Source organism: Crocodylus porosus, unplaced genomic scaffold (assembly GCF_001723895.1).
Source record: "Crocodylus porosus isolate Cpor-Errol unplaced genomic scaffold, CroPor_comp1, whole genome shotgun sequence".
Classification (NCBI taxonomy): domain Eukaryota; kingdom Metazoa; phylum Chordata; order Crocodylia; family Crocodylidae; genus Crocodylus; species Crocodylus porosus.
Window position 1 is genome coordinate 31,771,888 of NW_017728950.1, and position 25,839 is coordinate 31,797,726.

Below are 25,839 nucleotides of genomic sequence, written 5' to 3' on the forward strand. Positions count from 1 at the left end.
GATGGTAATAAAGATGTCATATTGGCACCTTGCAGTAGAGTTTTATTTTCATCTTTTTAGTGTTCCACTCATTAGTTCCTTCCAGGAAAAAAGAGGTAAGTTTTCATTATCAAAATCCCTGTGAATTTCTATTACGATCCCAGGATCATACCATAGGAAGGAAAAAGGAACCGTTCAAGGTAACTCAAAAGATGAAACACCAGTTTAAATACAAACAGATGAGGAAATTCAAAAACTGCTTTCAATGGGTCTGTTCCAAACTGAGCACAGCTGGCATTTATCACAACAAAGTAGTGCATTGGATAGTTCCAGTATGTCATTTAGTGGTACTATGCACATATGTGGCTAGAAGGGTCCATGAAGGGGCTTCTTATTTGGTCTCTGGCTTGTCTTGTAATAGTGGTATAATTGATTCCCACGCCGTAAGGCACTGAAAAAAAAAAGAGATGCAACAGTAAGTTTCTAGTTACACACTACTATTCCTTCATTCCAAGTCTCCATCATGTAAAGGTACACCATCTCAAAAGCATGGTCCTGATCACCAGTTGAGCAACTTATGAGTTAAGCAGAGGATTTCAGAAATTCCAGATAGAGTCATTTGCCTGGTCTGCCATGGCACAATAAAATGCATTGATGTGTTAGTCATTAGTCTAAACCACTGGCAAGTTGGGAATTTCTCAAGATACACTTAAGAAAACATAATATTTGCCTTTCCAATCTTAAATGCTACATCCTATGGCAACTGCAGCCTCCATAGTGTCTTTAAAGTGTTATTTTGGGGTAAACAACTTACTAAACAGCTTTAAGCAACTGATGGAGGTCAGCTAGCAGGGAGGCTTGGCAGAGCAATGGAGGCATGAAATCGCTGCATGGTACAAGTCAGCCTTTGCCTGCTGGAATGGAGTCTAAGCAGCAACCAAAGAAAAATAAAGAAGTGAAGCCACAAAGAAAAGATGCAAGATTAGTTTAAACTACTGTTTAAAAGTTGAATCAAGTACAAGGCCATTTGTGGAGCTTTTAGTTCTAGCAAGCTGAATTGACCAGTTACATTCTCTTTTAGAGAAGGGGGTTGGGACAAACTCTCATTACAGATTTTAACATTTTACTTGAACCCAAATATTCTCTCTGTCCTCACTTGCCAGCACCTCAAGGTTTCAGCAGCACACATCCCAGAGAAATATCACAGAGGATTTAGAGAACCTACTCCCTTTAAAACAAAAAACAAGATGACAACCACAACAAAAAAAAACACCCAAAACAGATATATAGGAACAACTATTGAAATGTGTAGATTACAGGGTTAAGCTTCAGATCTGAGATGTGCCAAGACTCATTTTGCTCTTAGGGTGTGATACTGTAACTTGCCAAGTAAGTTACTTAAAACAGTATAGACCTTTTACCATTGGATAATGAATTAGGCAACTAACTTGCTGCCACAATGGGGACTCCATGAGCTATAGGCTAGAGAGAGAGACTGACAGACACCGCACCACTGTAAAAACTGAAAGATTAATCCCAGCATGTATATGGGGCTGAATTAAGACTATTACTCCTCCCTCCCCCACCCATTTGCTGCTCCTGAAGATTACCAGGACATACAGTACATTTGGCTCCTACTATACTAACTTAGTGAAAGTGTTGGCAGAAAAAAGGGAAGATACCAAGACTCTTGATTATAAAAGGCAGCTGGTTTTCAGGTGCATGTAGAAGCATCAAACCTGAACAAAGAGTTGGGGCATCTCAGATAGTAACATCAACTACTGGGTTACCAGCATCACTGGGGTAATTCCACTGCCCTCATGTTTAGCTACTGTTTTATGCTCAGATCAGTCAGCGGTACTGCTAAACACTGGTAGCAGCTCCAGGATGACCCACAGCAAAAGTGGGTTGCTCCTGCAAGTGAAGCTAAAAACCCTCCAGGGCCAATACCATTCACTGCAGTGCAGCACTGGAGTGTCAAAGCCATGCCCCTAACCTCAAGGTCAGAGGTTACCAATAGTAAACTATTAGTGTTACACAAACTTGGGTGTTACCTTCTCATAGTACTGGATGTTTTTGTCTGCCATTCCCATAAGCAGCTGTCTGAAGTCTTGGCGTTTGCTGTTCTGCCATCTCTCCATGTCTGCTTTCAGGTCAGCATTGAAGCATTCTACGCGGTCCTGACATTTTTCCACATCTGTTGGCACCTGAGAAGAGAAGCCAGACTTCTCAGCAATGCTACAGTTACTTGTTTTCCATCCTCCCCATCACTGGGAATGTACAACTTGCATACATACCACCGCACAACTCAGTCCTTCCATTTCTTTACCTGAAATAATTTCTTTCAGGAGCTGTAACTGAGTGGCTCCAGGAGAGGCTGAATAAGAGGATGAAACAGGATGAGGTGCCAAGCCAGAACCTGCTTCATTGTGGAACAGGACTCTTGCAGGGTGAAACAGAATCCCACTTAGGTAGGTAGGGTAGGATCTTCTCTCTTCCATTCGTGCAAAGAAACATAAGTTTCCTTTCATCTTGTTGGTAGGGGGTGGGTTTTTTTTTTGGTTTTTTTTTTTTTTTTTTTGTGGGGGGAGGGCGGGAGCAGGAAGGAGGGTTTTAAGCTCTTTGGGACAGGAACTCCCTTGTTTTAGCTACTGCTTAGTAAGAGTGTGTGAAGCAGACCATAGTTCTATTCCAATTTCAGCCTGATTCAGGGGACAGCAATTCAATTTTTTGATTTGGATCACTGTCCCAATTCAAATTTGGCCGAATCTGAAGATTTGATGCCGATTAGGAGAATCAGCAATTCAGACATACACAGCTTTCAATGTTTTTCCTACATCCCTTGGAGGTAGGAGCTGCGGCTCGTGAACGCTGCGATGGTGGGGTGGATGGAGTATCCCACAGGAGTGCAGGGGAACCTCCCCCCCTTGCCCTCCAGGTTGGCAATCAGCTGCAGGTGGGACCCTGGGTGCCCCCCCCAGACCCAGGAGACACTAGTCACCAAGCTGGGGGGTGATGTCTCCCACATGCTCTGCAGCAGACCTAGAAGTGGACAGGAAGTGCTTCTGGTCCACTGCAGAGCACACTGGGGACCACCCCCCCCCCCCCATGCTCCCATGGGACACTCCATCTGCCCCACCATCTCAGTGTTCACAAGCCACCTAGACATATGTAGGAAAAAACAAAACAAAAATACAACAACATTTAAAACTGTGTCCATGTCCGAATCATCAAATCTCTCCGACTGAATTGGAACCCTCCGAATTGAATTTGGAGAAGTTCAAGGGCCTCCAGATTTGAGTCCCTCTTCCCCCAAGCACCACCAGGAGTGACCAGGAATAACAGTCACAAGCTGGCAGAGGGTAGGGTAGGTTACATATCAGGAGGCGCTACTTCACGGTCAGGGCGGCTAGGGTCTGGAACCAGCTTCCAAGAGAAGTGGTGCAGGCTCCTACCCTGGGGGTGTTCAAGAGGAGGTTAGATGCACATCTTGCTGGGGTCACTTGACCCCAGTACTCTTTCCTGCCATGGCAGGGGGTCGGACTAGATGATCTGCTCAGGTCCCTTCCGACCCTAGAAACTATGAAACTATGATTTGGAGATTCAGCCACTGAACTGAATCAGTGATTGAAGCTTCACAGACTGCTTGTGACAACAAAACTGGATACATGGTCCCTCTGTACATTGGTACGGTGCAGGTAAATAAGCAAGCAAGTTCTTGGGGAATGCGACTAAACAGAAAATGAGCTTTGTTTTTTTATGAAAAAGTCTTCTTTCCATCTTACTTCCCAGTAATAGTTAAGGATTGAAGCCTAGTACATGAAAGTTCCACATACGGACTGTATTTCTAAATAAAAAGCCCAGATGTAGGATTCCTATGTGGACCAATGAACCCCAACAGAATTGGGGAACTGCCTTCATTTTTAATATTCCCTACTCACTTAAAAAAAGCCCAGATCTATAGTATATGGGCCAGTTGAGTACAAAAGCTCTCCAGAATGCAGTTAGATGCTGGCAACCCTTGGGCCAGATCCAGCCTGCCAAGCAATTTCAGATAGATTTGCATCTGGCCCACAGACCAGTATTGTAAGTAGGAGAGGGTGAGGAAGGCACCAGTGCCTCTACCTGGGTACTCCCCTTAGCCATCCTGCTCCTATTTTTTCCTGCAACACCACCTGCAGCCACCCCTGCTCAGGTCACTATTTTTCCTTCTGCTGAATTTATCATTTGTTCCAGTCTGGTGGTGGGAACTAACAGCAAGGTTATTAGGGAAATAAGCTTACCATTCACTTCAGTGGGAGTAGTAAGGCTGACAGAGTAGGTTTGAACCTTCCACACAGGCACAAAAAAAGCCCCAGCAGCCTTAACTAAAAAAAATACTGGTGACATGAATGGTCTATTCAGGGATACCAAACCACTGGCTGACAAGTTTAAGCTAGAACATCTGGCAAGGAGGAAAAAAAGTACCATCATTAAAAATCAACTTCCAAATAAAGTTGCCTTGCTGTTGCATCTCTGTAGCATCACTAGGTGATACAGGAATATTACTCCAAGTAGGGGAATCATGCTCCTTCCAAATCAAAAAAGGGGGAGTTCTAAGAAAAGGAAAGGATTATACAAAGAGTCTCTGGAAAATCATTAGCAGAGTTCTACTGTTAAAGTTTGGTGCGACTTGCGGATGAATTCTCACTCATGCTATATTTGTCATTACTAGTCACCTACAACCCCATTTATAGACTTGTACCTTGAGATGGCATTTTAGGCCAGTTTAGTTCAGCTTGTTAAAAAACACCCCAAAAGAAACCCCCACCCCTTATGCTCATCTTGGGTTTAGAGAATGGCTAGCTTTAGTTACGTTCCATCCCTTTTACCAGACTCAACTAAGTATTTGTATTCTTTAGTCCTCAATTTCTACTGGTTTCACTACTACAGATTTGAGGAAAGCAACTAGTTAAACCAAAATGCAAAGTCATCTGTGTAGGGGAAGTCTGGGGGGGGGGAAAAAAAAAAAAAAAAAAAAAAAACTTTACTTCAGCTCCTGTTCCAAGCTCAAGTTCTTTGCAGAGCTCTTTAAATATTTGATAAAAGAAACTCATTTGCCAGTCTGGAATGTTTAACCCACACTACTGCCAAATCAATCACTAGTGCAGAATGGCAATAAGCAGAATGACTTCCTGGCATATTTTAAAAAGGCAAAAAAGAGTAGTAGATGGGGGGAGGAGGGGTGTGGAGAGGAGGAGGAGTAGAGGGGTGTCGGGCTTCCCCATGGGCCTGAATTTTGCAGTGGGAAGTAGTGGCAGCTAACTTTCATTGCTCTGCTGTCAGATTTCCAGAACCAGGGGAGCCCTGCAGGTCTGACTGCACAGACAGGGCCAAGCAGGGAGCTAAGTATGGCAATGTGGGGTTGGACCCTGGGACATGGACTGGTCCCATGCCACTTTTGTCTGTGCAGCCAGAGATATGAGTACTATTAGGGGAGTTTCCCCATTTAAAAAAAAAAAAAAAAAAAATGGCCATCTTCTGTTTATAACCCCTTTAGGAAGCCTTCCACTTTAGGCTGCAGAAGTTCCAGTCTCTGCTCTAACAGCCAAGCTGCCTCTCTGGCTTGGGCAACTAACAGCCTCTGTATCAGCACCTCTGCCCCCACCATTCCCTCAAACGGGGAAGATGGACAGAAGGGGAGAACAATATTTGCTAAATCTCACAGAAGTAGTAGTAACATTTCGTCACCTGTTTGAGTAAGTCCCTCATGCACAGCACACTTCAAAAATATATACATTTCTGGCTTAGTGCAGACTTCAGACGAAGCCATAGGACTGATGTGAATGGGCAGAACCATGTCAATAAAGGAGGATCTCAACTTTAAGCTCAGCCAAGATATTCAAAACCAAATGAAAGAGGCATGCAACACTTGAAAGAGTAGTCCTTGATACAATGCCCATTCCACCACGTAAACAGGTCCCATGCACATGCTTAGTTATCTTTGCCAGGTTCTCAGGTCTTTCTGCTTCATTTTATCCTGCCCTATTAGCTCTCTTCAGTGCCAATGCTTTCAGCATATTCAGTAAGGTGTTTAAAAAGATGGGGGGGTTCAGACTGCATTTGCTAGACCTAAAATACAGTTTGCTCGCCACCAAAAAAAAGCCCATCACAGCACTGCCACTACCACCAGCAAAGTGATACCAATTTAAGCCAGCTGTGTGAACCCACTGCTGAAACCTTTAACAATTTCTTCCCCCGCCATCATCTTTGTGACAGGAAGATGAAGGCCTCAAATGATCCTTCATAAAAAACAAACACACACCCCACACACATGGCAAAAAATTAGAGAGATGGGCAAAACACATTTGCAGTTTCAACAAGGCATTTTGCAAAATGGTGGTTCTACTGAACAGCTACTCAAACACATGCAGAGACATCAGGGAGTGCTGGCTGACTGCATTCCTGGGAGGGAAGATCCAGCAGATCCCACTATTACATAAACAATGCACAAAGAGCTCCTACAGACATGCAGCAAGGCTAGCCCAGTGCACTATAAATCCAGTGTGTCAGAACAGACTTAATTTCTGCACTTTAGCAGCCTCCATTAACACACTCCAGCCTCCAGTGTCATATGCATCAGCATCCCCGTACTGAAAAATGGAGGAGTCGGGGCATGTTAAAGTTTGTTCAATGAGTTTTAGTTCAAAACACCCCACTGCCATTTTTCAGATATGCTTGATGCTTGGGTGCTTTTAATTAGTGAGGCATGCTAATTGAGGCAACCCCCCTGCCTCCTGGAGCTTGTCTATAAAATGCCCAAAGTTCCTCTAATAAAACAAAAAGTTTTCCACTGCCTCTGTTCAGTAATAGGAATTCTGAAGCTTAAAAAGGGGCTCTCATATTCACAGCATTGCTGTCTAAACAGGGGCTTCCAATCTGTGAGCCCCTGTTTCTACCTGGATAATTCAGTGGGTTTCTGTGGCAAGAGCAATTGATGATTATTCTTCAGATGATGTCATCAGTACTCCATCAGGAATGCATTGTTAGCCACTATATTTTCCATATTTGAGAAGTCATGCTAACCTTTAGAGCTCTAGTTCTTCAATATTTTACTGACCAGAAAGGTATCAACGCAGCAATGCCAGAAACACTATAGTACCAGACATTTTGCTGAATCCTAGGGGACTGGGGAGGGGAGACGACAGTAATAACAGGTGGGTCTAGACTTTCCTGGAAGATCCACAGAAGAGGGAACATAGAAAGAACTGAAGGCCCCCACCTCCTACTAAGCCCCAGTGTTGCAGGAAGCATACAAAAAATGACATCTAACACCTCCACAGAGGAGAAAGGACCCAGCAGGACATGGGGGCCATATACCCATGTGAGAGAGTATTTACACTAGCCTTGGGAGGAGTCATGTAGAGATATGCAAGCTAGGCTTAAAAAAAAAAAACACATTAAATCTAGGTGCAATTCACCCCCACTGGTAGGGTCTTGGCTGATGGTCAATTCAGTGGCATGTTGTCAAAATTCCACTGCCACAGAAATCAACAGGGCCTTCACTGTTAATGGGATAGTTTGCTCTGCTTAAGATTTAAGGCTCCACAAGTTCCGTTCACATTTGAGGATCTCCGAATCCACAAAAGGGCTGTTTTGTTTTGAGTTTAAGAACAAGAACGATTTCAGTGGAGTTCTGGGTACTGCATTACCCCCAAAGGGGGCAATACAGACCGCAGGTTGAGAATGTCCATTACAAATCTAGTGTTACAATATACAGACCACTGGGGTTTGCTGAGCTACATACACTCTACTAAATCCAGATCTGGAAACAAGCCTTTAAGAGGATCTACGACTTATTGAGCGTCAGGTGGGATGACTATGGAGCACTAATCCACCTTGAAAGTCTATAGGAACTGGATCGCCAACGAAATTGTTGTTATTCATTCAGTGGTGCCTAGTTTTCATCTCAACATGGGGAGGGAATTGGGCTTTTCTACTGGAAGCATTGAAATAGGAAACAGCATCTATTGAAGTCAGTGGAAGGAAGGTGCTTAGTTCCACTGGAAGTCAGATGGAAGGCTGACATGCCCAGCAGGAGGCCATTCAAATAAATGCCTTAAAAATTTCTCCCTGTTGTTGAAACAAGACAGTGTAGATTAGTTGCTCTTTTTCCTTCAAATCTTGTTTCAGGTAACTATTCTTACCTTTATAAATTCTTATTAAGCCTGCAAAGTGAGTGACTGAACCAGCTAAAGATTTAAAATTAATTTCTAGCAGAGTTGTGCACATGGTTTCCACCCCTGTGATACCAAATGTGATAAGAGAGTTTGTTAAACAGTTGTAGACTATATCTAGGTGAATGTGAGCAGTCAGAATTCTTCATATTTTAGGTTTTAGCCATATTACCACCACTAATGGAAGTTTCTTCTTAAAAAAAAAAAAAGAAAAGAAAAAACAGCTTAGTCTCTGCAATGGTTTATGTATTTTTTTTCCTGCCACTGTTTGCATCACTTCTAGAACTGGATGACCTCTCAAGAATCAATTGATGTGGAAGAGGGACTTGTGTTCTACAAAATAACTTTGAGAATGATGCTTTCTGGAGTTTTATATTCCTAGTAGGGTTAACCAGGGCATCAAGGTCAAGAACTCCTAGTGATCCAAAAATAAGAAATCTGCAACAGTGGAGCAGACTGATGAAGAAAATACTTCACAATGGCTGCAAAGGCAGAGGAAGGCTGCAGCAGAATAGAAGCCTTCAGTTGTCTGGATTCTCCTTGCCATCAGGTTAAAGTTTCCTTCCTGCAAAGTATTGTGTGGTTGCTGATGCACAATGGCATCCCCATGTTAAAGACTACATGTGCACGTGTCTTCCTTTAATAGCGAGTCCTATGGTGATGGGCGAGTGGTGGCAGGGTCAGGTGCTTGTGGCTTTAGGTAATCACTAGTCATGGATCTACATATAGCAGCAATGATTGCATAATGGCAGTTTTGCACTTGGAACCGAAGATAAGTATAGAATTTAGCAGCTGCAAGTCACAACTAAGCAGGCCTATTTAGGATCCACTCTGCTCGCCTCTGGAGGAAGAGGAGAAACAACTACGGAAAACCACATCCTGTAATGAAGGTTTTAACTGAAGCATCCAAATCCTGGGTGGACAACCAAAGTGACCAACAGAAGCAGAGAACAGCGCTCATAGCCAAGGAACTTGCACGATTTGATTAAAGAAAAAGAAAAAAAGACACTATTGTATTTAGTGAAACCAGAAGGCACAGGAAAAAGGAGCTGCTCAAAGAGCATGGTGATGGGTATACCTTTTTCAGAAAACGAAAGCTGAAAGGCATGCACAGCATAGGCTTTACTATCAATACCAACATTGTTACCCAGATGCCAAAATGCAAATCCTGTAATACCCTCTAGTGGCTGAAGTGAGGAAAATTTCCTGGATACTTAATTACTGTAGACAGGTTAACAGAGGACCAGAGAATTCTTTGCTAAAAGCAAAAAAAAAAAAAAAAAGTTTAAAAGGAAGTTGTAACAGCACTAAGGTCATAGGGCAGGGGGCGGGGGAATGCTTATCAATTTTTGCAGGTTGATAAGTACACTTTCTTACATCCCACAAGTGATAAAAAAGAAGAAGCTTCCTCACTAGCATGCAAAGGAACAATTATTCTTTAAAAAGTGCTTGACCCAAAGTATAGTGGAGTCTTTTCACTTATACTTCAGTGGGTTTCAGATCATGTTTGCAGCATGACAGACTAGTAGTGTTCCCCCACAGGGCCTATCCAAAGATTTCTTTGCTGTAGTGATGTAACTACAGGTACAAGTAGATTTCACCACCACCTCATCTCCCTCCACATGCTTAGCCCATTAGCTTTTTCTCCACTGAAAATATCCACCCATCATCACTGTTTGTTCTCATTGAGGCCAGCTTATAAAATGAAGAGACACTGTTCCAGGTAAGAAGTGGCAAATCGCTTTTGTTCGCTATGTTTCTTAAGCAAGTTCTCAGCCAAGACTGACACAAAAGTGCCACAGGTTTGGTTTTTACTGAAGTTTTTTCAAATGCTAACCTTTGGACGGTCTTCTTTTTTCAAGGCCATAGCTTCCAATTTTGCTTCATACTCTGCTTGAACTTGGTCTCTCTTCTTCAACACATTCTAGAGAAAGAAAGAGCACAAAGGTTGAAAGCAGATGAGGGTAACTCTCCTTACTGCCCCACCCTGCTAGAGACCTCAGGCTGGATATAAGTTGACATGTCACTTGAGTCAGAGGTCAGCAGTGAACAGCAGATTTTGGTTTTATTTTGTAGGTATTGCAACAGAGACTCTAGGCTGAACCATTTAGCTTGGAAGCAGGTGCAAACTAAGATTTGTGATCATTAGAAGTGAGGCTGAAAAGCCAAGACTAAGTCTTGCAATTAAGTATCTTGGCAAAGGTTGCACTGAAAACTAACTTCTCTATTCATCTGTCGAATCACCTGCAGAAACTGAACTGGAAAAGAAAGGTTAAGTGAGAATTCAATCTATAAAATAGAAAAAAAAGCCACTAGGCAATAAGAGAAACAAAGTTACACACAGTTGGCAAGCAATCTTCTTCCTGAAACTATGAGCTTCTGCTGGCCAGGTGACAATAGTCTCATGACTTGAAGGAGTGACCTAAAAGGTCATGTTTTACTTTGTTGTTAGAATGTAAGGGTGGGGGCATGAAAGTTTTGTCCAACAATGGCAAAAAAGAGCGCGCATTTTTGTGGAAGGAAAAAATGAACGCAAAAGAAACCCAAAACAAACTGCACACACTTTATGACGACTTGGCTAAGCTACTTGGGATCGTTAACTGACCTGGGAGAAACAAAAGACAAGACCACTAGTCTTATGTCATATGTAAAAAAGCCCCAGGATCACCCAACCACAGTCCTATTAAACATTGGATGTCCAGTCACAGATTTACATGCAAGAAGCTACAGCATGATATGACAGCTCTGCAGGTATAGATGGGAGCTTAGGACACACCTATAAAAACACATTAGTTGGGGGTTTGTTTGTTTTGGGTTTTTTTGCTTACTATATTACTACATTAGTATTAGCAATTGTATGCCAAGACAGTTGCTAAACATGGGCATTAAAGTGCATATTTTGCATGGAGAGGAAAAATAAGTTCTGGGAGATTTCTTATCTAGAGGATAAGCTCCTTGCTTATTCCTTTGAAAAGCAAGCCTCATGCCCTACTGGCCCTGCTTTTATAAAGTCACATATCCTGCAATGCAGAGGGCCAAGCAACTGGGTCAGGTGAAATCACTGAGAAGCTAACCTAATTATTTTGGCCTCAGCTTTCAGTTTCATAGTTAGTAGGGTCAGAAGGGACCCAAGCAGATCATCAAGTCCAACCCCCTGCCACGGCAGGAAAAAGAGTACTGGGGTCAAACAACCCCAACAAGGTGATTGGCTGGCTCCTACCCTGGGGGTCTTTAAGAGGAGGCTAGATAATTGCATTGGCACAGAACATCTACCAAATAAGGAACAGCCTCACTTTAGAAGCCTTGCTCTCATCTAGTTCCATGGAATGAAAGAAAGATTTCATAGATTTCCCTGTTCCTGCCCCCTATGCACCAACTGTATACAGTATTGTGAAAGTACTGACAGGCAGTTAAACTGGTTTTAAAAAAAGCTACCTGGAAGGTTTCATAAGTGCCTGGGGAAAAAAAAAGGTCAAGTACTATTTTGAACTAGTTCACAGTAAACCATGTCCGTGTCGTGTGTGGACAACAAGTATTCTGTGACAACAGCCGAGTCAGTTCATCTTCAGACATCCCATGCCACATTATTCTCTCTTTCCTACCCCAACCCCACTAAAACTAGCCACTGTGCAGCCAGAACTCTAGCCTTCTTATGCCCACCTTTAGTTTTTTGCTGAAACTTAAAAGATCCCTTGCACTGCTTAAAGAGAGAGAGTCATCTTTAAACAGCTGGCTCCATCCTTACTCCCTACTCTACCACAGCTCTTCATGCCCTCCAGATCCTGTGAACAAAAAAAAAAAAAAAGGGTAGGTCTAAGCACTGATCTCTGCCAGCTCCCTCCCCTCACAACTCTGAAAGTCAGGCAAGCACACTGCAGACTAAAAACTTCAGAAGCCTGCAGTACTCTTCTACAGTTAGAGTTTTGCTTCTTATAAACAGAAGAGCTTTATGCAAAATGCCGAATGCTTTAAAAACTTAGTGGGCACGTCTACACGTGCACTTTTACCGAGTAGTAAATTTAAATCTACTGCACAGTAAGCATCACCATCTACATGTACGCGGCAATTCAGCCCATGAAGACCAATTTACAGCACAATTGGATAGTCCAGTCAGATACTGGAATTAGTTTACTCTGGTTCAAATCACACAGGAGTTTATTCAGTTGCATTAGTTGTACCCAGTTAGAGGGCATGTATCACTATAGATCCAGGCTACTGCTGTTCTTACGATCCCATCAGCCCATCTGTTTTGCCCTGGCAAAACACTTATCCTCCCTACCTGCAGAAACCTGGGAACACCACAAGTGCGGTTTAAGTGAAGTCCTGGGGAAAATACTATGCACAGTGCAAACAAAGTTACATTTGAGGAATTGCCCCCTAAAAGACAAGCAAACGAAACACACCACCGCTAATCGCTGGTTTCCCCAATCACTGGCTTTCCTTGCTAACTTTCATTAAAATACCTTAGTATGGAGAACACATGCCACAGCCTGCTTAGGCATAAGCAAAGCACAGTAAGGTTAAACAAGCAAAACCGATTTGGAGCCAGCAACTGCTACCTGTATATTGAAGTCCATAAAGTAAACCTAAATTAAGCCAGGTTCTCTGGGACAGAGCGCTCAAGTGAAAGAAGTGTACTTCCTTGGATTTTGTAAAATTGAGAAAGAGACCTTCACCTCACTATTTGAGGAAGCACAATTCTAGTGCAACCAGCTTCTGCCTAAACTATTTGACAGACCACTTAAAAGGAAAGCCTGTATGCAAGTATCATATTTTAAACATGTAAAATCCAGTCCAAAAAAATCAGGAAGACAAGACACCAAAAGGAGTACAAGATCTTTACACACACACACACAAAAGGGACAGAGAGCTGAGGAAGTAGGTATTTCAGGTGCCATTGCTTGAGTAACTTTAAAAAAAGAGCACATACTATTACCTTGTTGGGGATTTTCCTGAGGTGCTCCAAGCAGAACTGGTTTTTGTTGATACTTCAGGTTTGTTTGCTTGTTTTTTTTAAAGTATAAAATGCTGAGCATGTACACAGAGGCTTACATTCTGTAAAGCTGTGAACATTCTCATGCCACAGATCACCTAAAACCCATGCTAAATCACTCTGGTTGGCTCAATATCAGCTTTAAAAGGCAATTAACCTGGTTAATGTTTAAAAACTTACTTTGTTAAACAAAATGCCCCAAGTGCCTCAATTCTTAAATAGAGGAAGCAGCTACTTGTAATGCAGATATTTAGCATTATTCCCAAGCAAAATCTAAATTTCAGAAGCAACCAAGACCCTAAATGTCAATACCTTAAGTTGTTTTGTTTGTTTTTATAGGCATGTACAAGAGCAGTAAGTGTCTATAAATCTGCCCTACATATTGAATGGGCTGCAAAGATACTCCTATTAAAAAGGCAATTTCAGACCATGCATACATGTTTTTGGACAGCAATTGTCAGGTAAATTTCAGGGGAGTGACCAAAACCTTAGCATAGAAAGTGGCATGTTGAGGAACATTTGATGTGCTGTTTATGAAAGGAACAGCATAGTTAGGTCACTAACCATCACCGCTGAAAAGGTTAGAATTGAAAGAGTAACCTTTGATTAATGGAAAGTTAGGTGCTGGACAACTACAGGAGGCAGATTTGAGTGACTTCACATTCATAAGATTTTAAGTAGCATTATTGTAGCATCCGATAAATCCATCTTCCACGTAGTGTTGAATAAGAATTGAGCCCAATCTCTGGTTTAGCTAACAATGCTCAGCGTGTTGGAAAAAAAGACCTACCAGTGTGCTAATGCACACGAACAATGTTAGACTGAGGTCTATTACACACCCCCTGTTCAGTCTGAAAGGAACCATGACACTAGTTATGTACACAGCTACAGTGGTCTGATTCTGTATAAAAAGCCTCAAGTTCCTGGGGGGGCGGTCCAAAGTAATGCTGCTCTCCCCCCCCACCCTCCAAGTCATCCCAATAATAATTAATCTAATATTAAAATTAGCACACAGGGTGTACATCACTGACAATATAGCTATTCCACCCCACCCCACCCTGGTAACACAAGCCCCTTACTAAGGCTTTTTCTACTGGCGAATAAGGCATGTATCCCAACATAACCATGTAGTAAAACAAGTACTCCTCCAATAACTATTATGTAGTCTCCATCACATTGCTGGCATCCTAAAAGTGTTACCTTCATCTTCTGGGCTGCATAGAGGATGGAGCAGCACAGTCCATCCAAATGATAAAAGTTCTGCAGTGTGCAAGTGAGCACCGTCACGCAGAAATAGCACCACAGACATGTCTGTCAGGTCAAGCTCTTTTTGCATGTGGAAGTTTCAATTTCTTCAGGGCCTTGACAGATCTCCAAGTTGACTGTAGCTCTCATGCAAAAAACATTTACATGCCTTAGAGGCAGTATTTTCCAATCAACCCAGGTACAACAGGACATGTGCCCTTGTTCACTAGTGGAAGTCTACCAACATTGAGGTTGTTGCAAAAACTGCAATGTGTAAGCTTCTGTAGAAGTTTAATACTTTCGATATTTGGCAGTGGGGGAGGGGGAAGAGATAGCAACTGATGCTCTTTCCTGCAATGAATTACTTCCAGATGGAAAACCTATACACAGCAAGTGATAGGGTTTATTCAGGAATGCTTGTTCCATGGGTGCACACAAAAAAAAAAAAAAAAAAAAAAATATAGAAAACCAGGATAGTTACATGGCTGCTTACCTTCATGGACTCTGAGTACAAGATGTACTCCCGGAGTACAGGCAGGAAGTCCTCCGTCATGTCTTCACTTAGTTCCTCAAGTGCTGTACAGCAATTGCCGATGCAGGCAGACACACCTTCCAAGGGTTCTCCTAGCTCTACCTCCAACCCACCCCAAGTTGAGTAAACTGGTCCATACTCTCTTAGTTCCACCAAGTATTCTGGGAAAAGGCAGACATGGGGGCGGGGGAAAGCACAGCAAGTTATTTTTACAGGTACTTTGGTTTAAGAAGATTACTGTAGTCCAACCTTTTGGCAGAACCGAATCAATTTATGCACACTGACATTTACCAATTAGGGTGTGCGTCAAGTCAGAACTTAACGGCATACTTTATGAAGAGTGAAGGCTTCTTTGTAGACCAACATTAAATAGTTGTCACAGTTTACCGCACCCCCCCTTTTTTTTTTTTTAAATCTAAACCTGGTAACGCGTCATTGGCTTGTGTTGTATTAACAGCATCTCTTGTTGGAGGAAAGTATGTACACATGCCAAGAGTCAACTCCAAAAAAGCCATAGAATTCACTGGTACTATCATTGAGTGCAAGGCCCAGAATTCTTCCCTGCCTTGCTGTTCCCTCATTAGGAAAGATGAATTTCTACATGCAACCTATATAGAAGTTAAGATTTAAAAAAAAAAAAAAAAAAAAAAAAAAACACACCAAAAAACAAAAACCCACAACAAACCCACACACCAAAACTTTCCTATAGAGAGAAAAAAAAAAAAAAAGTTAAGGGATACTTAAAAAGGGTCAAGTTAGGGCTTTTTGACCAGACCAGAAGCCAATTCCTTATGCTGCAGTCTTGCAGGCTTGAGACTGGCTTTTAGAAGACTTGGGTGGCAAACACCTATCGTGAGATGCTCAACTCAGGATTAAAAAGTGTACACATTAGCCAGAGATTAAGTTTAACACTACTGTAGCCTCAAAAATAAGCATAAAATGGAATAAATGTTTGGTTTGCCAGAACTCAGTTACAAAAAAACAAAAGCCTACCACACACTAAGTCAAGGTAACTCAAGTTTTAAACAAAATAATGTATTTACAGGAGTGTACACAGCACAACCATTCAAGTGAAATGCTAGCCTTCAGACTCTGTAGTGTCCATTTTTTATTTATTTCTTTAATAGCGAAAGAGGCAGTACTAATGTCAGCAGGAAAAAGAGATTGCTGCCAAGTTACTTGCCCAAAGGAAGTTCTTACCCAACTGCTCCTTGATAATCCGCTGTGCTATTCGGTCAATCGTTCCAAGCTTTAGAGCAAATATATCTAGATATTCTCCCATGGCTGCAAACTCCAGTGGTCGACTTCTTAGTTTATAACCTCCTGTGACATATTTGACTGACTCTCCCATCTTGGACAGCAATGCCATTCCTTGCTTTTTGTAGGCATTAAGATCCTGGTAATGACAAAATACAGTATTTTTAAAACAGTTTGCAGGCAGGAAAAGCAAAATACCATAACTAGTCTAAATCAGGGTATAACCCAGAGCCACTGGATCCATCCTGACTATGGCTTCAGCAGCAAGGGCTTTGCTCATGTCACAATGCAGCTAGGTGGCAGCACGAAGCAGAGACCAGGCCTAGCACCAGCCCATGTTGGTCACTAGCTGAGCCATTCCAGCCCACTACTAGAAGCTTTGTTGACCATTGGTCTAAGTAGTCTGCACTTCAGTTAAAAGCACAGGTGATGAAAGCAAGCATTTGCAAAGGAAGATGTTGGGTCATGAGCTATCAATTCCAGGATCATATGCATTTTTCATATAAACTTTATCCTGATAGGCACTACTTCAGGAGCATCTGTAGACAGAGGGATATCTTACACATGACTGACAGAAGTACTTTCCTACTCACACAGAAGGCAAATGCCAGCCTAATTCAAGTGTGGTGGCACTGATCACATGGAAAAACACTCAGGTCATATAGTACATTTTAAACTAATATTGGGGAAGCCAAGTCAGCAGGTTCACTTTATTCCCAGGGCTTTGCAGAGAAACAAAAAAAACAAAAAAAAAAACCAAACAAACCTCGCAGTCCCTGCACCAGTAATATACAGACAGAACTGGGCTCCTGTGGGCCACGAAGAATGTGGGTGCACGGAACCAGAACATGACCAAAAGCTCAAGTGATCTCCAAATGCAATGAACCAAGTTAGTCAATTATGACTGCCCTCCTCCCCTTCCAATGGAGAAGAGAGGGTTGGAGAGGATAATATTTCAACATGCACCGTGTTAATACAATTCCCACCCAAGTAGGCCATGTTGCTAGGGGGCCCAGGACAAAGAGAAATAAAGTTGTTTTTGTTGCAAGGAGTCTCATTATATGGGTCTGGAATTAAACTGCTTGTAGTATTCTATGAACATGCACCAAGGACTGTGCATCCCTTCTCTAGGAGGAAGATGCTTGGATTTAAGCCACGATTATTTTCTCTTTTATTGATGCAATGTATTGCAGTCCTTCCAGCAGAGGTCAGTATTTCATGCTTAAACTTTGCTCTGAAGCTTTCATCTACTAGACTGATGCATATATAAAAAGGGGCAAAAAACTACTTCCTGACCTCTACAAACCAAGACCATAAAGTAACCTTAGTTTTTTCCTAAGTTAGATAATCAGGAACAACTTTTACTAGGACAGTGGTGAAACAGGTTATCTAGAAAGGTGGTGGAATCCCTGTACTCTGAGATTAAGGCCTAGCTTGACAAAACCTTGGCTGGAATAATCCAATTGCAGATAATCCTGCTTTGAGCAGGGAGTTGAACTAGATGACCTCCCGAGGTCCCTTCCTAACCTCATTTTCTATGATGCCGATTCTCACAAGTCATAGCTATAAAACTTCAGAACCCCACACCTTTCAAAATGCATTACTTATAGTAATACAGGCCTGTACTGCAACTGTGGAAGAGACAGATCTTAACAAATGTTGCCAAGAAAAAAAAAAAGTCATTTTGCCCGTCATGCTGAAGATTGCTCCTAGGGCTGTGCCAAATTTCGACAGACGTTTTGTTTTGAAGGTGTTTCAACCTCTAAACCAAAACAAAATGCAAAGCTTTGAAGTGAAACAAGAGCACTTAAAGTGTTTCAAATATTTCACAGAGTTTTGAAGCTGGGCTTTCAGGGAAATACAAACTAAGAAGTGGGAGGGTGAAGGACTGCTCTGCTATCAACATGTGTAGCTGGGCAGTGACTGTGATCCTTCCCTGAAGTCTCTTCCAATCCTAGTGCTCTGGGGGAGGGACAGAGAAGGAGCATAAAAGCAGTGTTTGAAATGAACTGTCAGCTGTGCCTTTGTCAGTTTGAGCTTTGTCCTCCAGCGGTATCAAGGCGGCTCTCACTTCCTACTTGCTAGTCTGTTGCTAGCAAGTGGGATCCAATCCTTTCCAAAATACCCTTTCCTAATCCATTCCTTCCCCAAAATCCTTTTTGTTATTCTTTCTACACAAAATAAGTCTGTTTTCTCTGACACTGCACCAACTGTGCAAGAAAGCACAACATATATTTATATAGTACATAAATACATACGTTACAGAAACGCACAGATTTTTTAGTGCACCAAACATGAAGTGTGCTGGAAAGGTAGGTGGCTGCTTTTCTGGCCGGGGTGGAAGAGGGGGCAGAGAGAGAGAACTCCAAGTTGCTCCCCACCCCCTCAAACTTAGACACGGCCTCTTTCCAACAAGTAGCCATGCTACTTCTGCTGCTAGTGGCACCAAGGAGATAAGAACAGTGTCTGCATCCCCTCCAATAATACCTGCCATAACAACCACCCTGAGAAGCACCAGTCTCCTCTACCCCAATTTCAATTCCCAGCCTGAGCCTTCCAGCGCCAGAGGAAGAGCTGGATCCAGATCCGGATCCAAGTGCCCTAGCAAGGGAAATTCTAGGGAAGGAGGTGGAATCAGAGTTTGTGGTCCACGCTCCTCAAGTTTCCCCTAGAGCCATGTCTCCTTCCCCAGAAGGCACTTCAGAGGAGGTTGAGGCGGCCAGTGGCTCAGCTGAGTCCACTCCTCCTGTTGATGTGCACTTGAGGCACCTACTTAAAAGGTAGTGCCAGCAAGGGGTCTGAAAACCTACAGGGTTTAGTGGAGTCCATTAGGACCAGTGACAGAGCTGAAGAGAGAAGACAGCCTCCCTATTTATTTTTTTCCAAACAGATGCCCATAGGGTAGAGCTGGCAGTCACAGGGCTCTAGGGGTATTAGGGCCATCTCTAGAGACCCTACTCTGTGACAAAGTGCAGTCTCCCAGAAACCCCTGCACCCATCTCCTTGAAACCTGGCAGGCTTCATGGCCTCAGAAGGGGCTACCATCCCTGCCATTTCCATCTCAATCAGGCAAGAAATGACAAAGTTATAGGCATTTCCATGGTTCCCCATTATAGTCTCTGGGCAAAACACCAAAACAGTTTCAGTGAAACTAAATGGAACAGTGCTTTGAAAGAGCAAAATATGATACTGTCCCTTTGAAACTGCAGATCTGAAAATCAAAATGTTGCTGTTTTGCACAGCCCCAGTTGCTTATAGTACCTCTGACTGCCTATACATGTGCTTGGAGGCAGGTAGGGGGAATTTTAATTGGAGTGGTTCCTGGAGAGCTGCTCACCATCACATGTTTCAAAATGGCTGCAGGACACCAACTAAAGCTCCTTCCATGGGGGGTGGGGGGCTTAAAGACAGCCCTGTATTGCTGGAACCTTCCCATGTGAATGCAGAACAGACTTTAATTAGAGTCTGCTTGATCAATTTCCCCAATTACAATGTGAATGAGGAAGTCTACAGGCAACTTCCCCCCCCCCCCGCCCCATTATCCAGGTTGTAGTCCCTCCCTCCATCCATCCCCCACCCATGCAAGAAGATCGGGATGTAGAGAGGACAATTCCAGTTCTGAGTTTAGAAGCTTCACAAAATATGTTGCAAAAAATATATCTGCCTAGAAATGCTACAAGCAAAAGGAACACCCAGAGACAGTGAACATACATTAGGAGGAGTAGATCACCCGAGTGCCTACTTGCTGTTCCAATTAGCAGAGCTCAGTCCTAAAGCACTACATTCAAATCATTATAGGAGGAGGGGAGAGAAGTTAGAGAGCCAGAGACCACTTTCTCCACGGATCTTGCAGATCATCTTCATCTGCATGTTCCCAGGCTGGACCACAAGCCTTCAAAAGAACCATTCTAGATTTTGACCATGTTACTGCTTGGTACAAATTAATTCATATGGAATGGCTTAATATGAGAAGTTTGCCAAGAAGAGAAAAAAGGGGAAAAGGAGGTGCTCAAAGCATTGCAGGGCCCCACACCAAAGAAAAAAAGCTGAATATGTAGACAGAAGTACACTTCTTACCCCTATACCCAAGTGCAAAAGGACAGCATTTAATAAACCCTGCATTGTTGGCATCCCTGCACAGTGGAAGAAACAAGTATTTATGGAAATGCAGAAACTCATACAGGTTGTCATCACTGGTGTTAGTCCCGCTTAAAAGAGTTTGATCCTCAGACACTGCCTCGCATAGGAGCAGCACATCATGCTAAGCCAAAGGGGACCACTCCAGATACCAGCATATTCTTGTGGGATGGTACCTTCTAGAGCAGTCTTTTAAAATGTGAACTGTCCAGACTAAAATGTAGGCAGAAGAGGTTGCTTGCCATCACCCTGGAAACCCTAATACTTTTCACTGTGCCAACAGCGACTTTAACACAGACTGAAAAGATTCCTCGAGAGAATCTAAAGAGAAGTAAAACCTAGTCAGCTTGAGTAGAGAGTTCCTCTCAAAATCAAAATAGCCTGATTGGCTTCTGTTGAGATGTTAAAAAACAAAAACAAAAAAACCCCCCCAAAAAAAACAAAAAACTTACCTTGGCTGTGAGAAACACATTGAAGTGCTCATTAAAGGAAAGCACTGGATGATCTGCAATTCTTTTCAAGAATTTATCTAAAGCTTTTCTCCTCGTTTCCACAAATTCTTCAGAAAATCTGTCAACAACTCCCTTCACAACGAACTTTTCAGGAAGAGGCTGTGAAGAAACAGACAGGTTTTTTTCCTTCCCCATTCTAACAAAAAAAGAGAAACCACACATGCAACATGCTTTTACACAAATGCAGTTCCTGAACTAGCAAGGGCACATGCAACCACACACCTCTTCCTCACAACTGACACTTAAGGGGCACTGTATGCATTTAAGTGAGATTTTGGGGGGGGGGCCAGGGGTGAGTTCTGCTGGAGTTGCCCCACGTGGGTCTGAACTAGGATTTCACTCGAGTAATTTCAGAGTCTTATTAATATAGCAAGACTAGCATGGGCCCAGGGCCTTTGTACTTTAAATGCTCTTCTTGTGTGGGGCGAGGTGACAGAACTTCCATCTTTTACTCAGTTACCTATATTTAGGCTTCTGTTCCAGAAACCACTTGGAACATAAGTCTTGAGTACCAGTCGTTGTAAAAGGAACTTGTGCCATATACTTGCCTGCTGTCCCAAGTGCAAAAGCTTTTCTGAGTCGATGCCTTATGAAGATAACTTTGTGAAAAACCCTGAAGAAGTTTGGAGAAGCAGTCAAGAGGGCATGCTTTGGAATAGGTTGGAAGAAAAAGAAAAATTTGAAAAAGGGGAAAGCATTGAGCTAGGTTGTAGGTGTAAAAAGGCAGTCCATTTGAAGTATTAAATATACATATAGTGAGTGCCCCAGGTGTCAGCATAGTCTAACAGCACTCTGAAAATTAAGTTTCTTCTTTGAGGAAGTAAAGGGGGGGGGGGGAGGGAATAGATGGGAATAGGAAAAAATCTCCTTTTTTCTCCCCAACTAATTCTGCAGTGCCCTAGTCCCTCAATATGGACAGGGAGAACACAGAATATTTTGAGGGTTAAAAAACACACTAGCTGTGGAATTTGCCATTTATTAAATATGAGCAATTCTGCTCCCTGCTAAAGTATTTGTTCAGGTTTGTTACAAAACATAAAATTTTGTGGATCCATCTGTAGCAGGATCAGCTCAGTCCTACCATCAGATTTACTGTATATATTTGCTATACCAACATGGATAATACAGCCCCTTTTTTGTTGAGGCAAGCTATTTTATTAGTTACATCAACATTCAGAATAAAAAAAAGTAACTGTTTCCTTGTTATCTGTATGAGCAGAGGCAGTACTTAGGCATTTTCATAACAAACCCTAGACCATCCCATTCATTTAGTAGAAGTCTACAAACTCTACGAACTATGAAACAGCGCTGACATTAAAATATATGATTTAGATCAAAATACAGTGTGTGATCTGAAAGTTAACATTTATAGCTCTTAAGAGTGGAAAAGCACCAGAGTCTATGCAGATCATAAACTACTCTTAGAGAGCTCTGATGCATCACTTGTGATCGTCTCCCTATGAGACCATCTCCTTTTACCTCAAAACTGACAGGAGGGGATCTTTAGAAAGAAATGAAATGCAAGGACTTCCAATGTGGTAACAGTGCAAGCCCACTGCTAGTATTTAACTGGGTCATTTCCTCAGAATCTTAATTGCTGCCATATGGGAATGAACCAGAGGGAGTATTGCAATTTGTTAAGAGGGGATTTGCCAAGGTTGGTTGAGCTATCCAAGACTGCTGTGACAGATGTAGTTTAAAAAAAAAAAAAATTTAAACTAGGTTAACCTGGAAACAAATAAATCATACATGTTGATAGACATGTACAGAAAGCAAAGGAAATAAGATATTTTCATATATGTATATGTAACCATGCCTTGAGCAGTTCTGCTTTGAGTATTAGAAGCAGAACTTTCTTGCTAGTTAAGTTAGGATAAATTCCTAGACTTTAGACAGAATAAACTATTTCAAAAAGAAAAAAAAAAAAAGGATATCAGGTGCTACAGAACTGCACATGAGCTCAACTATAAAAACTGAACATGAACATGCATGGGGTAGGGGTGAAACAGGGGAAGTCTGCAAAATTAGTTTTCTAGTTTAGGATATTTAAGGGCACACTTGATTCAAAGGTGGGAGGGTGAAGAAGGAAAAGGAGGGAAGGGTCAGGAAAACAGCTTGCAGGTAGTTTCTCTAGACCAAACAAGGAGACCGTTTCTATTCATGTAAACTCTTGGTATCCATGTTAATAAGCAGCCAGTAATGCTTCTGGTACATCAAGACAATTTTTAAAAATCATCCCACAGCACTTGCTAGACAATCTTGCCAGCATTACAATTAATCTTTGGCAATACCCAGTATAATAAAATGCAATCTAGTAGAAAATCCAATGCCTATTCTGGAGAGTTTTAATTTAGGCAGCTTTAGCTTTGACATGTTTCAAGTCTAGACTTGCTTTTTTTTTTTTTTTAAAACCTGTAATCATCCAGGTCTTGTAGCTTCTGGTATTTAATATTCAGCTCTCAGGACAGATGCTTGATGCCGCCTCCTTTAGCATAAGGAAAGCAGACTTACTGAACAAGGGGGAAGGCATCTAATGAATTCTTGTCCAGGATCTCTATATTAAGAGTGTTTTTACAGATGCAGAACTATATACAAGAGCAGCTTCTCCAAGTTAATAGTGGACTAAAAACAGTACAGAACTGCAGTGATGTTGCATGGGTTGGCTGAATTCTACTTCATTACCCTTGTACAACCCCATACACTTCACTGACTTACGCAAGTATAAAAGAATTTGGCCCAATGTTTTAGAAGCTGGAGGAGTGCAGAAAATTCATTAAATTAATGGCTCAAATATACTAACCTGCAACCCTCTAAGGAAATAGGGTACACAGGCCAGATCCTTAGGCAGGGGAAGGGGAGTTCTTTTCCAACTGCTAGCAGACATCCTCACACCAGAGGTGTCTGGTAACTCATAAAATGTATTTGCCGCTGATGTGGTACAATTCAAAGTGACTGATTCTAAACAAAACAAAAACCCTCCCCCAACACTTATCCTTTTGCTGCAAGTCTGCAATCCTACTTGAAGGGCAGGACTCCCAGAGAAGCCTTTCAGCAGATGCAGAGAGGGTAGCTGGCCAATAGCTACACTGTTCCACAAAGTCTTCCCCAAAACTTCTTACTACAGCATTCTCCAGCCTCCCTTTCCCCACTTCATTTAGTGTGGAGCCAGTCAAAACCCAGGTGCTCCAGCTTACTGCAGTTACATCACAGTGGACTTGAACTTGCAATGAGCCTTTGCCTGGGTTTGTAGAAGAGTGCGAGTGCGAGTGCGAGTGCGAGTGCGAGTGCGAGTGCGAGTGCGAGTGCGAGTGCGAGTGCGAGTGCGAGTGCGACCATGGCTACATGGTGCACATTTACACATGGCCTGCCCAAAGCTCTTGCAGAACTGTATTAAAACACTTTGTGCATCCTTATTTCAGTGGAATAAGACTACCCACTACTTCTAGTTTCCCCATCATTAATCTCTACCCTCATACAGCCTAGTTAGATTATACTGCCCAACCTTGCTTGCCATCATCTCTACACTGATTATGTTGGAACACTGCTGATCTGCCACATGACCCTGGAGGGGCAATGTTTCCTTTGGTATGGCCATAGTTAAGATGCTGAGGGAAAGGGGGGAGCAAAGGGGAAACATGATCTAGAAATCAATGAGTTGGAAGGGACCTAGACAGATCAAGTCCGACCTCCTGCCATGGGTAGGGATGAGCACTGGGGGTGGGAGGTATATCTACTTAATATATTTAGTCATAGACTGGCACCCACTTAAGGATTGGAAGTCTTTGCATTTCATCCCATCATTTCTTTTTAGAACTTGGAGCCTATAATTAGAGAAAAAAAAACCCACCAACAATTCCAGCAACAAAACACAGCAGTTGTGGCTATTCTAAAAACACATTCTCTTAGCAAAAATGAATAAGACCTATTGGATTTTAAAACAACCCCTGCTACACGCCACCTTAACATACAGTCAAGGCTGCCCCCTTGTTCAGGCTCTGAAGCCAAGGCAGTTCAGTCCTAGAGCAGGCCACTCCTCTTGCAAGTCTAGAAACTGTGATAGTTTGTGGAAAAGACAGAGGGACAGGGAAGGGAGACCATCCACCAAGTCAGCAAACATGATCTTTACTGTGCCCATTACCTTGAACATGCTTCTACACACTGATGCAGCCTCAGGGTGACCCAGAGTGGAAGAGGTTACGGCAGGGGAAGTGGCTAATTCTAATCTGCAGCCTTTTCTGCAAAGTCTAGGTATGCAGCTAGCTGATTTGAGGGCATAATGCTGGAACAGTTTATGTAATTTAAAAGAAACAAAAAGCAGAAGACAGATTGATGCAACTGGACAGCAATAAAAAAGATAAGTGGTATCACACAAACAAAAAAAGACCCAACCAATGAAATAACTAAAGTGGATGGCTCTCTCTCTAGTGGTCCTCTAAAGCAGTGGTCTCCAAAGTGGGGTGCATGCGTGCAAGACAATCCATTGGGGTGCAGGAAGAAAATATTAGAACTTCTATTTATATAAATATACATATATTAGGGGTGTGTACTGAAAAATTTTTTTTACTGATAGGGATGCGCAACCAAAAAAAAAAGTTTGGAGACCACTGCTCTGGAGTACTAGATGGAGTCTATTATTCAAGTCATCTTAATATCACAAGCATCCTTCTGAGTTCCCAGGGAGGGCTTATGTTTCTAGAGAGCGCACAAGAAATTCAGAATTTTGTTTAGCCACATCTGCAGAGGGCTTTGCTATCCGTGTAGCCACAGCAAATGCATGTATAGTTGTGGTCAGACCATGGACCTCAAATGGGGCAACTGGAAGCTTTGATGGCACAGATGGCCTGGACAGTTTTAAAACTGCATTTTTGGTACACACCCTTTCAAAGATCGAGTCAAAAAAAATTCTACTATTGGAAGCTGTCACTTGTAGCGAGTGCACTGGTATGCCAACTCAAAAAAAAAATCCAA

At 42.4% G+C, this 25,839-nt stretch overlaps 1 protein-coding gene across 1 annotated transcript in view; it reads right to left on the reverse strand.

The window, feature by feature from the left end:
* SNX30 (sorting nexin family member 30) overlaps positions 1-25,839 on the reverse strand; it is a gene marked incomplete at its 5' end in the record, with an annotated part of 61,970 nt that continues 36,131 nt past the window's right edge. The window contains 6 exons of the mRNA XM_019554726.1: positions 1-430; positions 2,034-2,186; positions 10,033-10,119; positions 14,927-15,126; positions 16,166-16,361; positions 20,812-20,970. Coding sequence (XP_019410271.1) covers positions 371-430; positions 2,034-2,186; positions 10,033-10,119; positions 14,927-15,126; positions 16,166-16,361; positions 20,812-20,970 — 855 coding nt within the window. The remainder of the gene's footprint in view (positions 431-2,033; positions 2,187-10,032; positions 10,120-14,926; positions 15,127-16,165; positions 16,362-20,811; positions 20,971-25,839) is intronic.